This window comes from Carcharhinus amblyrhynchos, chromosome 1, assembly GCF_965287045.1.
Source record: "Carcharhinus amblyrhynchos chromosome 1, sCarAmb.v2.hapA, whole genome shotgun sequence".
In the NCBI taxonomy this organism is placed as follows: Eukaryota; Metazoa; Chordata; class Chondrichthyes; order Carcharhiniformes; family Carcharhinidae; genus Carcharhinus; species Carcharhinus amblyrhynchos.
The window spans coordinates 69,285,164-69,299,797 of record NC_137324.1 but is presented as its reverse complement, the minus strand read 5'-3'; the positions used below and the strand labels follow the sequence as shown (position 1 = coordinate 69,299,797).

The 14,634-nt window shown below is 40.7% G+C and overlaps 1 protein-coding gene across 1 annotated transcript in view; it reads left to right on the top strand.

Moving 5' to 3' along the window:
• LOC145347298 (mannosylglucosyl-3-phosphoglycerate phosphatase-like) overlaps window positions 1–4,418 on the top strand; it is a 66,824-nt gene extending 62,406 nt beyond the window's left edge. Inside the window, exons 7-8 of the mRNA XM_080195296.1 lie at window positions 102–285; window positions 3,363–4,418. Of these exons, the coding sequence (XP_080051422.1) occupies window positions 102–285; window positions 3,363–3,553 (375 nt within the window). The 3' untranslated portion in view covers window positions 3,554–4,418. The remainder of the gene's footprint in view (window positions 1–101; window positions 286–3,362) is intronic.
• The last annotated feature ends 10,216 nt before the right edge of the window (window positions 4,419–14,634 follow it).

Genomic DNA, 14,634 nt, shown 5'->3' with positions numbered 1-14,634 from the left:
ACAATGGGCAACTGGGAAAACCTTGTGGCAATTCATCATCATAGATTTTGTTCTGGCTCATTGGCAGTTTTACAATGAAAACAATATATTGGTTTCTACAGGGGAAGGATGGATATGTGATGTTCCGTAATTGTCAGTGGCTGGTTGACACAGAAACAGCCCCCAGTCTCTCCACTGTTGTCATTAATCATTTTGAATCGGTAAAAATTGTTCAGGGACTCAAGAAATGTAAATCAGGACATCGGATGAGTTTAATCAAAGTCTCCCACGCTGCATCCATAACAGGTACATTTATTTGCTTTAGTTAAAGGAGCTAATCCTTCATCATCTACAAACTGTTTTTGTTTTCCTTACAATATGACTTTATTTTCTTTATAATATATTTTACAGCAACCAATTTGATAGGCTGTACATTGTGTCTGCCACTGTCTGGCCCTGTGGGTATGTAGAAGTAGATAGTGTCAATTTTTAAAAAATCTGTCCCTTGAATATGGCAAAATATTGTATTTCATTAGCAGCTATTCATAAAATGATATAATTTTACCAAACACAATGAGGCTGTTCAGCCTATCATTTGGAGTTTAGAAGGATGAGGGGGGATCTTATAGAGACGTATAAGATAATGAAGGGGATGGATAGGGTAGAGGTAGAGAGATTCTCCCCGCTTAGAAAGGATAGCAGGACTAGAGGGCACAGCCTCAAGATAAGGGGGGGGCAATTTAGATCAGAGTTGAGGAAGAACTTCTTCACTCAAAGGGTGGTGAATCTCAGGAATTCTCTGGCTGTTGAAGTGGTGGAGGCTACCTCGCTAAATATATTTAAGTCACGGGTAGATAGGTTTTTGATAGACAACCCTACAATTAAGGGTTATGGGGAGAAAGCGGAAAATTGGAACTGATCCACTTCAGATCAGCCATGATCTTATTGAATGGTGAGGCAGGCTCGAAGGGCTAGATGGCCTACTCCTGCTCCTATTTCTTATGTTCTTATGTCTGTCCAATCTCCGAAACAGCTATCTACTTAATTCCATTTTGTTGCCTTTCCCCCATCCCTTTATAAATAGCTTTATATCACATACTTGTCCACTTATTATTAAATCATGTGAATTTTTCTTCCATTATTGCTTTTAAAAAGCTATGCAAAATAAATTAAATTCTCCATTATTTTGATCAATTTATGCCCTCTAGTTATTTTTCCTTCATCAAAATCCTTGAACAAGTTTTGAACTTGAAATTTGAATGTATCTATCAAATAGCCTCTTAACCTTCTGTAATGAAAAGAGCCTTTCCAAAAATGCTCACACAGTGGAATCTTGTGTAACAATGTAGTACATTTTTGTTATAATTTCTGACAGTATATTTGACATTCATTGGTGCGCTATAGTCCTGAGAAAAGTTTTGATACATCTGTAATATATTATGCATCTGCACTTTATCAAAGGGATAAAGTAAATGGAAGTTGAAAAACTACAATTTGAGTACCTACTCCACATTATCATTCAGAATATAATGGATGTGTACATAATACATAGGCTTTTGGATTAACTAAATAAAGATTAAAATTGAAAAGCCCACCTGCCGATGATTTTAACATTCATGAATTATAATTATTAAAGCCTAAAATTTATTTCAGTTGAACGTAATGCATAATAATTTGACAGATTCTGGACAGATTTGTATGGAAATATTGACCAGTTCAAAGCAAAAATCCTAAAATTCAATTTATTCTCAAAAATTACATGTTTTAAGGCAAGCTGTTTTTATGATTTTCTTTGTGGGTTGCTGACTATTGGAAAATGCCTGATTTTCATTAACCCATACGAATAGCGGGAGGCTAGGCAGTAAATTGCAGGTCGCCTAGCAGAGATATTTGAATCATCAATAGTCACAGGTTAAGTGCCTGAAGATTAGAGGGTGGCAAATGTTGTACTTTAGGAAGAGTTGCAGGGAAAAGTCTGGGAACTACTGGCCAGTAATCCTCACATCTGTAGTGGGTAAGATGTTAGAAGGCATTTTAAGAGACAGGATCTACAGGGATTTAGAGACACAAGGACTGATTAGGGACAGTCAGCATGGCTTTGTGATGGAAAATCATGTCTCACAAATTTAATTGAATTTTTTGAAGGCGTAACCAAGAAGGCAGATGAGGGCAGTGCAGTTGATGTTGCCTACATGGACTTTTACAAAACCTTTGATAAGGTACTACATGGTAGGTTCTTGCATAAGATTAAATCTCATGGGATCCAGAGTGAGGTAGCCAAATGGATACAAAATTGGCTTGATGACAGAAGACATGGTGATTGTAAAGGGTTCTTTTTCAAACTGGAGGTCTGTGACCAGTGGTGTGCCTCAGGGATCAGTGTTAGGTCCACTGTTATTTGTCATATATATTAATGATTTGGATAAGAACTTAATAGGCATGGTTAGTAAGTTTGCAGATGACACCAAGATTGGTGGCATATTGGACAGTGAAGAAGGTTATCCAGGATTTCAATGAAATCTTGATAAATTGGGCCATGGGCTGACAAATGGCAAATGGAGTTTAATTTAGATAAATGCAAGGTGATGCATTTTGGTCAATTGAACCAGGGCAGGACTTAATCAGTTAATGGCAAGGCACTGGGGGGAGTTATAGAACAAAGAGATCTAGGGGTACAGGTTCATAGCTCCTTGAAAGTGGAGCCACAGGTGAATAGAGTAGTGAAGAAGACATTCAGCCTGCTTGGTTTCATTGATCAATACATTCAATACAGGAGTTGGGATGTCTTGTTGAAGTTGTACAAGACATTGGTAAGGCCACTCTTGGAATACTGTGTACAGTTCTGGTCACCCTATTATAGAACAAATATTATTAAACTAGAAAGAGTGCAGAAAAGATTTACTAGAATGCTACCAGGATTTGATGGTTTGAGTTATAAGGAGAGGCTGGACAGTCTGGGACTTTTTTTCTCTGGAGCGTAGGAGGCTTAAGGGAGATCTTGTGAAGGTCTTTAAAATAATAAGAAGCATAGATCAGCTAGATAGTCAATATATTTTCCCAAAGATAGGGGACTCTAAAACTAAAGGGCATAGGTTTAATGTAAGAGGGGAGAAATACAAAAGAGTCTAGAGGGGCAATTTTTTCACACGGGGCAGTGAGTGTCTGGAACAAGCTGCCAGAGGTAGTAGTAGAGGTGGGTACAATTCTGTCTTTTAGAAAGTGTTTAGGCAGTTCCATGGGTAAGATGGGACTAGTTTAGGGCAAGTGGGACTAGTTTAGGGGTTAAAAAAAGCGGCATGGACAGGTTGAGACAAAGAGCCTGTTTCCATGCTGTAAACCTCTATGACTCTAGTAATTTAATTATCATTATTGTTATTCCTTAGATTTTGAAAAGAAAGCTGATGACAAAATTATTATTGCTCCTGTCCCTGATGTGGAAGGAAGAATATATCATGTCACCAAGGAAATGAAACAACACCTCAGGCAACTACGATCTGAACGAGAACTAGGCCAAAGGACATTTCCATTAGATCTCTGTAGTGCAAATAACTCATTCAGTTGTGAATTGAAGTAGTAAAAATAACTCTCAAAGCTTTGTATTTTAATTCTTAATTTAAATGCCATTCCCAAGTAAAATCTTTTAACAAAATTATTTTCCTGTATTTGAGCAAATGTCATAGCACAACTATGTAAACTAGTTATAAAGTCCTTGACACAAAACCAGCCAAAAAATCTTTCAAAAAAAATTTTAAAAATGGGTGTCTGATGTGTGGTTTCCTTTTGTCTTTAGATTGAATCCAAGACAAGATTTTTTTCACTTTAATTTGTGACATCTATGAGTGAATTCATAAAATATCGTTTGCATAATATATCCTCATTTCTGAACATGTAAACATATTTGTATCTTCATACTTCCTGGATTTTTGAGTTGTAGATATGTCACAATGTACAAGAAATCAGCATAAAGACTGATTGCAAGAGTGTGTGATAAGAATAGTACATAATATTTCACTAAATCTGGTAACATCATGTTTCAGTATGTCTCTGTGACATACTTGCAGATATCTGGCCTGACCCATAGCTGATTTGCCAGATGGGACTTATCTGACACTTTGCATTCTTGGCAAAGATATGGAGCTGGCACAACTTAATCCTATTTCAACAGAATAAATGGCACAGTTAGTATAAATAGCAAACTGGGCTTAATATGCACATGTGGCACTGTGCAGTTTGCACAGCTGTGGAATTCAATACAAGTGTCAAGAAGGAGTAATAAATTGGGAATAGCTAGCATTATAAGCAGACTATTGCTGAAGCAGTGGACAATGTAAATTTAAATTCAATTAAGGTAATTATTGTAATTGCTGAACTTAAAAACTGAGCAAAATATTAAATAATAAAAATATGTAAACCTTTCCTATGTCTTAAGTAAATAAATACAAACTGATCGATGTCATCATGTTCAACAAAACATGATACAAAATGGAAAACTACATTATAAAGAGTATTTTCTATTGTAACTTTAAACTCAATTTAGATAGATTCACATCATTTTCTGTTGTAATCAAAATACAGTAACATAGGATATAATATAAGAATGGATGAGCGTAGACAGGAGGAGGCTTTTATCTGGCTACTGCTTTATAATGATGTCATGTTGAAATCAGTCTTCACATCCAACCTATATTCTGCTCTGATTTCCTACAGCTTAAGCAGCATGATTTCTTAGCAGCACACTGCCCTGCATTTCATAGGAAGTCAGTTCTTTAAGCCCTCACACAAACTTTGCTGAGTCTTCTGCAGGCAGGCAATTGTGATAGGATTCTATTAACATAGTAGCTTGCCAGGTATGATAGAATCATAAACTGGTTACAGCACAGAAGGAGGCCATTTGACCCACTGAATCTGTAGCAGAAAGGCCTGGTACATGAAGAGTTAATGCAAGTACAGTATAGACAACATCGTGACATAAGAAGGCATGATCATAAGCCATGATCTTATTGAATGGCGGGGCAGGCTCCTGCTCCTATTTCTTATGTCCTTATGTTCTTAAGGTACGTGACCAGAGCCAAAATCAGTCTGGAGATTGCACAGTTGGGTTAAGATCTAAAATGGGGTGATCTCTATATCTGTACCTTCTATTGTCAAAATGTGCAGAGTTGTTAATAAAGACTTGCTGTTAACATACTCCAGACTGGGAAGCCTAATTCAGGGTGATGGAAGCAGAATCCTTCATGACAGCAGCCTTGGAATTAAAACCTCAGTACTCAAATCAATACTGAGAAACTAATCCTTTGATGGATTCTGCATTGAACCTAACACCCAACGGAAAATACAGATGTGGGGTAAATTCACCTGAAAAAAAAGCTCCAAAGACACAAGAACCTGGACGCATACAAGAAGGTTGGAAGTTTTACTCCGGCAGAGGACTTCATTGCAACCCCTTGGAAGTCTAGCTTCAGCAAGCAGCAGTTTTTTTTAACATTCCAAGCTAGCTAGCTCTATGAAACTCAAAAGGTTTACCAGGCCGATTCCCAGAATGACAGGTTTGTCATTTGATGCAGGACTAAATCAGTTAGGATTATATTCATTGGAGGTTAGAAGAATGAGAGGGGAACTCATAGAAAGTTATATAATCCTAACAGGATTGAACAGTAGATCCAGAACGTGCCATTTGAAAATGATTTCTCACTACATCAGATTCACGACTCCAAATTTCAATGCATGATTCCCCGGCCTACAAGACAATCAAAAAAATAATTTTGTCTGCTACATCATGGCTGTTCAGGTTCGGAAACAGCAAGCCTTTGGTTCTATTCAAGCCCTGACTTGTAAAGTGATACTGCTGAACTTAAATCGCCAGCCAGCCGACCTCCACCACCAATGCGGTCCCTTCTTCTCCAGTCAGAAGCATGCTACAATTTGGAAAACCTACCCAAAACTAGCTAGAGAAGATAGATCCTTTGTTCAGTTGTATCAGATGATGCCATCTTGGAAGCCTGTAATCTCTTAAATCTGTACCTATACCTCTTACAATCTTCAAGAATCGATTGCAATTCCACACTTCCTCCTTCACTGGGGATTCGGCTATTCACCAGACATACAATTGGAGATTTTGAAGAAGGTTTTTAACCTGCATTATGCAGGTCCCAATAAAATAACAGAGGCAGAACACTTTAGTATATTTCTTTATTTGATTGGGCCAATAGCAAAAGGCATAATTTCACCACAAGTTATTGATGAATCATCTGCCAAATTCAATGATGTTTTGAAATCTTTCAATGTCTACTTCAACTTGAGATCTAATAAGTCACTGTAGAGAGCTAAATTTAATAAGTGTCAGGCTCTCTGGGAAACCTCTTGATTCCTCCATTAACAAAATAGAGAAGTGAAGGATGTGAATATGGTGATTTAAAGTCTGAGCTTATCTGAAACATAATTGTGGTGCACGTTGCTCAGCATTCACCCACAGACAGTTCATGGGGAAGAAACCAACCCTCAGTCTGATATAGGAATAGAGATGTTTTATTGCAATTGTAAAGAGCGCGGTGAGGTCACATCTGGAGTATTTGGTGCAATTTTGGTGTCCTTATCTGAGGAAGGATGTCCTTGCTGTAGAGAGTGCAGCAAAGGTTTATCAGGCTGATTCTCAGGGTGGCAGGTTTGTCATTTGAGAGACTAAGTCAGTCAGTATTATATTCAATGGAGTTTAGAAGAATGAGAAAGTTACAAAATTCTAACAGGATCACACAGGGTAAGTTTAGAAAGAATGTTCCCGATGGTTGGGGAATCCAGAACTTGGGGTTAAAGCTTGAAGATAAGGGATCAATCATTTAGGACTGAGGTGAGGAGAAATTTCTTCACTGAGTGGTGAATCTGGAATTCACTACCACAGAAAGTAGTTGAGGCCAAAACATTGTGTGACTTCAAGAAGAAATTAGATATAGTTCTTGAGGTTAAAGAAACAAAGGGATATTGGGGGGTGGGAGGAGAGGCAGGATTAGGATACTGAATTTGATGATCAGCCAAGATCAAAATGAATGGTGGAGAAGGCTGGAGAGCATAATTAGCCTACTCCAATTTTCTGTGTTCCTATATTAGGTCACAACAATGAAAGGACCACTCATGTCAGGGAAAGAAACCCCCAAACCACCCAGCAGAGCAAACCTTGCCAGTGTGAGAAGCAACCTTGCACAAAAGATCAGTGTTTTGAGTAGTGCTAATTTTTCCACTGTTACAAACAGGTACACTGATAAAATGCGAGTCAAAACCAGCACTGCACTGACATCCCAAAGGTAATCCACGAGGTTGAGACTGAAGACCCAGAAGATGCACAGCCATTTGTGTTGGGGGCTGTCAGACAATGCAGTTCAAAGTCCTGGAATGCTGATATCGCGATGAAAGACCATTAACTGATTTCAAATTAGAATCAGGTGCCAGCATGACAATCCTGTTAGATGATGAACCATGAATCCAAGGTATCCCTTTGCAGACTTTCAGCGTCCTCTGCACACTTTGCTCTGCAACCTATCTTAGTGTCGTCATCTGCGAATTTTGACACATTACACTTGGTCCCTAACTTCAAATCATCGAGATAAATCATAAACAATTGTGGTCCCATCACTGATCCCTGAGGCACACTACTAGTCACTGATCGCCAACCAGAAAAACACCCATTTACCCCCACTCTTTGCTTTCTGTTAGTTAACCAATCCTCCATCCCCTATCCATGCTAATACATTACCCGTAACACCGTGCACCTCTATCTTACGTATAATCACAGGTCCTGTTGATGTTGTTCCTAACTTGTCCACCGACGGAATAGAACATAGAACACTAGAGCACAAACAGGCCCTTCAGCCCACAATTTGCGCTGATCATATCCATACCTACCAGGCCATAGAACTATCTGTAACTCCCAATTCCATTGTACTCATCCAGAAGTCTTTTAAAAGACCCCAACGAGTTCGCCTCTACCACCACCGACAGCAGCCGATTCCACTCACTCACCACCCTCTGAGTGAAGAACTTACCCCTAACATCTCCTCTGTACTTGCTTCCCAGCACCTTAAACCTGTGTCCTCTCATAGCAACCATTTCAGCCTTGGGAAATAGCCTCCGAGAATCCACCCTATCTATTCCTCTCAACATTTTATAAACCTCTGTCAGGTCGCCTGTCAACCTTCGTCTCTCCAAGGAGAAGAGACCTAGCTCCCTCAACCTATCTTCATAAGGCATGCCTCCCAATCCAGGCAACATCCTTGTAAATCTCCTCTGCACCCTGTCAATAGCTGTCACATCCTTCCTGTAGTGAGGCGACCAGAACTGCGCACAGTACTCCAAGTGGGGAATAGATTTCTTATTAGGAAATATCCTAGCTGGGGATAAGGTATTCTGTCACCACAGGGTTTGGGAAAGCCCATTCAGACTGTTCAAACTGAAAATGTACAGGAAATGCGGGGTGATATTGAAAGACCCAACCACTTCTTGTAAACCTGCTGTGAGAAGTAATGTGTCAACTAAGCATGTCCAAAGAGTTAGACATGCTAATTTAAAAATTACATTGAAACACTGGGCTGAAAAGGAAAGTTAATGGCAGTTTAAAAAGCTTAAAATGACCTGAATTAGAAATGCAAAAAACATAATCAAGATGAGGCAAAGCAGATGGCGACAATATTCAATGCTAATGTTGAAACAAAGAGCAGCAATGCTTTGAAGAGAGTGGAAAAGCTAAGTCCAATGCTGACACCAAAGACCTGTGAGGAAAGATGTGTTCTTGAATATAAATTAAAGTCAGAATTCTTTAAACTCACCTGTGCTGGGATTTTCCAGTCCTGCTGCTGTGAATGGAGATTTGGCTGAGTTTTGCACACAGATGTGTGCTCTGCAGGTGGACAGGCACTCTACAGACAGGAGTTTTGCAGGTGGATGGTGTTCTCTCCATCCCACTCCAAGTTCCTCTCCAGCACTGAGCACATGTCCCAAAACCTGGTACCAGGCAGGCAACATGGCATTCTGGACTCTCACTCTTTGCTGCAGAGAATGGTGTCAATCACCCTTACTACATTGTCCCCTGCTATCACCACATTCTTTTTTGCTCCTTCTACTTTAAAGGCTTCCTATACCACTATACCATGGCCAATCAGCTCATCCACCCCACAGCCCCCACCTCATCCAAACAAGTTGAAAGAACTTCAAACCTATCAGACAATGGCAAATGTCAAGGCCCCTGCACTCATGTTCTGTGGGTCTCCTTACTTACCTTACTTGCCGTTACATCCTCCTACCTATCCATCTGTCAAATCAGAAGATGCTATCCTAAGGGGTATGACCATCTCCTGATAAGTATACAGGTAACTTTGCCCCTCTCTGATGCATTACAGTGTCTGCAGTTTGGCCTCCAGCTCAATGACTCTGACTTTGTATACTATTTTAAACCATGGGAATTTAGAACTTAACCAATTACCAGATACTTACCAAACATTTAGCTTCTTCCCCTGTAGTAGAGTAAGAAACAATTCCTACAGGGTGAAAAAGTTAGAAAAAGTGAAGGAGCATCTCCTTTAACTCCCTCACTCACCCAACTCTCAGCACTCTTGTTTAAGTCATATTGAGAGGCTTCTAGAAAATGGTTGTGCAAAATTTTGGCAGGCACTTTCAATTATCTAAAATCAGATGGGGAAATAAATAACCTTTTTAAAAATGCTTTTATAAAAATTATTTTCAGCTTTATTGAAAAGTGTGTGGATATATTAAGGAATATTTCTGAATGTAAAAAAAACTTTAAAATTGCATCCTAAAACACTGCCTAGTTACACCAGTTCATGGAAGATTTTGACTGGAATTCTCCAAACTTGTATGTCCCTCCACTGCTGCTAGCAAAGATGGAGAATTTGGCACTCAGCCTAAAATCCATTCACAGCAGCAGAACCAGAGAATTCCACCCGTGGGTGAGATTGGAAAATTCTGGCCTTCATGTTGGGCAAATTGTAAATGGATTTGAGTTGTAGGCTAAATAAAAATCTTAATATTCGTGAGATTTTGAACACAATTTGAGCCTGGGTTGTCAACTGCACTCAAAATAGAAACTCTTAGCCACAAAATCTTTGCTTACAAAAATAATAGGCATTAATTTTCTATTTTCTTCAGATTGTTTTAAGAAGTAACGAAGCAGAGAATCTTAGGGCAGCATGTGAGCACAGTGGTAACGTGTCTGCGTGGGTTTCCTCCAGGTGCTCCAGTTTCCTCCCAGAGTCTGAAAATGTGCAGGCTAGGTGGATTGGCCATGGTAAATGTGGGGTTACGGTGATAGAGTGGGGGAGAGGGTGCGGGTAAGATACTTTGTCAGAGAGCTGGTGCAGACTTGATGGATTCAATGGCCTCCTTCTGCACTGTAGGAATCCTCAGCTCAGTTCAATTAACTGTTCAGCACCAATGTTTCTTGGAAACAGAAGTACATGGTACATGCTCAGATTGCAAAATGGAAATTTAACACATGGAATTTGATAAATCTAGTCAATAATATTGGAAGCAGAGTTCCCTGCATTCACATACACACATAGCCTGTCAGCAGAAGAGTACCTCAAAACACTGTTTACGTCATCTAAGATTTCCATGGTTTCTGAAGTTAGAGCAGATAAGTGGGAGAACATCTGTGGACATTCACATTCATCAATCTATGCCCAGGATTTTGATGGAAGCTGAGACTTTAGGAGGTTTAATGGAGGTATTAACTAATCACAATGGACAATTAAGTTGATAAATGTCATCATGCAATTGTGAACGCCATGTTTTTGGGATTTTTGTGTTAAATTCTCAATTGTGTATTATTGAAATTTCACTGACTGAAGACAGAAAATGAGAACAAGAAAATCCTGAAAACATTTTGAATGAGTTGTGAAAACATTATGGCCAGATGGTTGTATTACTGAATGATATAGACAGTCACTAAATACCGTGTCTGTTTGCCATTGGAATACCTGCCTCATAGACTCCCTCATTTTAGCAACAGAAAGAAATATTTTTATCTGTAAGTTATAAATTGTACATTTACAACAGGAATGCTGAGGTTTATTGTCCTTGTCTAAATACCTTGCTTTGTATACAAGTGTAAGAATTTCCTGCATTGTGATTGAATAATTTGAATAAGTCATTTTTGATGGTGAATTAATGAACTGACTCCATTTTCAATGCAACTTTTTTCTAGTATGGTGTTCAATTGTCTTCTATGTCCTTCATAGATTTTTCAATTATGGAGCCTAAGAATTGATACTAATTTTATTCTACCATTCAGTTCTAATTTTGGACTAACATGTAAAACATTCCCATGGGGAACAAAATCTGTAACAATATGGCATTTTTTTAAACGTAGGAAGAGTTTAGCAATATAATGGTTATATTACTGGACCAGTGATCTAGGGGTTTTGATAAATAATTCTGAAAGATGGGGCTGGATTTAAGGTTCTGCCACTGGTGGGTTCAAGGGTGGGGAGGGATGGTGGTTGTGGAATGGGGTGGTGGGGTATGGAGGGGGCTGCATGCTGCCAGCTGAAGAGACCAGCCAGTGAAACCAACACCAAATAGTCAGCCCAGCAGCTGGTGGACTGGTGGTGGCTTTCTCCTTAACTGGCTCCTAGGCTTACTGGAGGGCCTCCCAACATTACTCTCCCCCAGGTTCTCAAATCGCAGCCCCCAGTTTAGAATGCAGCTTTTGACATCAAGACTGCTTTTGACCAAGTGTGGCATCAAGGAGTCCCAGCAAAACTGGAGTCATGGGTGTCAGGGGGCAAACGAGAGCAATTGAGGAAGATGGGTGCTAGGCTAAAGATAGGGCCTCTAGGGTAGCAATCTCTGGACTGCTCCCAGTGCCCAGTGCTAGTGGGGCTAGGAACAGCGAGATCCTACGATTGAACGCATGGCTAAAAGATTGGTACAAGAAGGAGGGTTTTATATTTGTAGATCATTGGGAAGTCTTCATGAGAGGAAGGCACCTGTATAGGAAGGATGGGGCACACCTAAATGGGAAGGGTACAAATATCCTGGCTGGGAGTTTAGCTGGAGTGTTTCAGCAGGGTTTAAACTAATGTGGAGGGGGGTGGGGATCAAAACAATAGCTCAGTAGGCACTGAGGCTGGGGACGAGTTAGTTGCTGGGGTAAGGTTAGATAAGAAGAGGAGCATTCTGGAGAAGGAGGACCTGAGTGGGCCTGGAGGTCTGGAGTACATCTGCTTCAATGCGAGGAGTGTAACGGGTAAGACAGACGAACTTAAGGCCTTAATGCTTACACTTAATTTGGATGTGGTTGCGGTGACTTGGTTAAAAGGACAGGACTGGTAGCTGAATATTCCAGGGTATAAGTGTTTTAGACAAGACAGAGAACGGTCTAAAAGAGGTGGGGGAGTAGCGATATTAGTTAGGGAGCGTATTACAGTGGTGCAGAGGGTAGACAATTTAGAGGAGTCATGCTATGAGTTGCTGTGGGTGGAGCTCAGGAACAGGAAGGGTGCAATCACTATGTTCAGGGTATACTATAGGCCGCCCAATAGCCCGCGGCAAGTGAAGAACGGATATGTAAGGAAATTCTGGATAGGTGCAGAAAAAATAGAGTTGTTGTAGTGGGAGACTTTAATTTCCCTGGTGTAGATTGGAAGGTGCTTAGGGCTGGGGATCTGGACGGGGAGGAATTTGTAAAATGCGTACTGGAAGGTTCTTTGGAGCAGTATGTAGTTAGCCCGACTTGAGAGGGGGCTATACTGGACCTAGTTCTGGGCAATGAGCCAGGCCAGGTGGTCAAGGTTTCAGTAGCGGAACATGTGGCAAATAGTGACCACAATTCTGTTTACTTTAGGATACTAATGGAAAAGGATGAGTGTTGTCCTAAGGGTAGGGTGCTAAATTGGGGGAAGGCTAGCTATACCCAGATTAGGCAGGAATTGGTGGCCATAGATTGGGAGAGGATGTTCGAGGGTAAGTCCACATCTGGTATGTAGGAGTCTTTTAAGGGACATCTGATAAGGTTGCAGGACAGACATGTGCCTGTTAAGAGGAAGGATAGGAAAGACAGGATTAGAGAGCCGTGAATAACCAGGGATATTGAGGACTTGATCAGAAAGAAAAGAGAGGCGTACGTTAGGTCCAGACAACTGAGAACGGAGAGAGCTCTGGAGGAATACAGAGAAAGTAGGAGAGAACTCAAACCGGGAGTTAAAAGGGCGAAAAGAGGTCATGAAATGGTCTTGGCAGACAAGATTAAGGATAATCCAAAGGCATTTTATTCTTATGTTAGGAACAAAAGAGTTGTTAGAGAAAAAAAATCAGACCTCTCAGGAACAAAGGAGGCGAATTATGTTTACAGCCCAAGGGAATAGGGGAGATCCTGAATTAATACTTCGCATCAGTATTCACAAAGGAGAGGGACTTGTTGTCTGGGAGTGTCTTAGAGGGAGTTGCTGACCCATTGGAGAAAATCTTCATTACAAAGGGAGGAAGTGTTAGGTTTTTTAGGGAACATTAAAACTGACAAATCCCCAGGGACTGATGGCATTTATCCTAAACTGCTCAGGGAGACAAGAGATGAAATTGCTGGGCCTCTGACGGAAATTTTTGTCTCTTCTTTGGACACAGGTGAAGTCCCAGAGGATTGGAAGAAAGCAAAGGTGGTATTATTGTTTAAAAAGGGTAGCAGGGATAACCCGGGTAATTATAGGCCGGTGAGCTTGACGACCATGACAGGGAAGTTGTTGGAGAGGATTCTTAGAGATAGGATGTATGTGCATTTAGAATGAAACAATCTCATTAGTGACAGGCAGCATGGTTTTGTAAGAGGGAGGTCGTGTCTTACAAATCTGGTGGAATTTTTTGAGGAGGTGACAAAAACTGTTGACAAAGGAAGGGCTGTGGATGTTGTCTACATGGATTTCAGTAAGGCATTTGACAAAGTCCCTCATGGCAGGTTGGTGAAAAAGGTTAAGGCTCATGGGATACAAGGACAGGTGGCTAGATGGGCTGAGAACTGGCTCGGTCACAGGAAAAAGTCTGACAACACCAGGTTTTAGTCCAACCGATTTATTTGATAATAGACTCACAAGCTTTCGGCGTTAGTCCCTTTGTCAGGTGAATGGAGAGTTCTGGCCTCAGACAGAGCATATAAAGCACAGAAGTTTACAGATTACTGATTAGAATGCGAATCCTAACACCTAACCTGCTGTTCAAGACCTGAAGTGGCTGACAATGTGAGTGGAAGGAGCACTGATCACAGGTTAAAGAGATGTGTATTGTCTCCAGACAGTACAGTAAGTGAGGTTTTGCAAACCCAGGCAAGTCACGGGGGTTACAGATAGTGCGACATGAACCCAAGATCCCTGTTGAGACCGTCCTCCTGTGTGCGGAACTTGGCTATCAGTCTCTGTTCAGCGACTCTGCGCTGTCGTGAAGGCTGCCTTGGAGAATGCTTACCCGAAGGTCAGAGGCTGAATGCCCGTGACCACTAAAGTATCAGTGGTCACCGGCATTCAGCCTCTGACCTTCGGGTAAGCATTCTCCAAGGCAGCCTTCACGACACACGACAGCGCAGAGTCGCTGAACAGAGACTGATAGCCAAGTTCCGCACACATGAGGACGGTCTCAACAGGGATCTTGGGTTCATGTCGCACTATC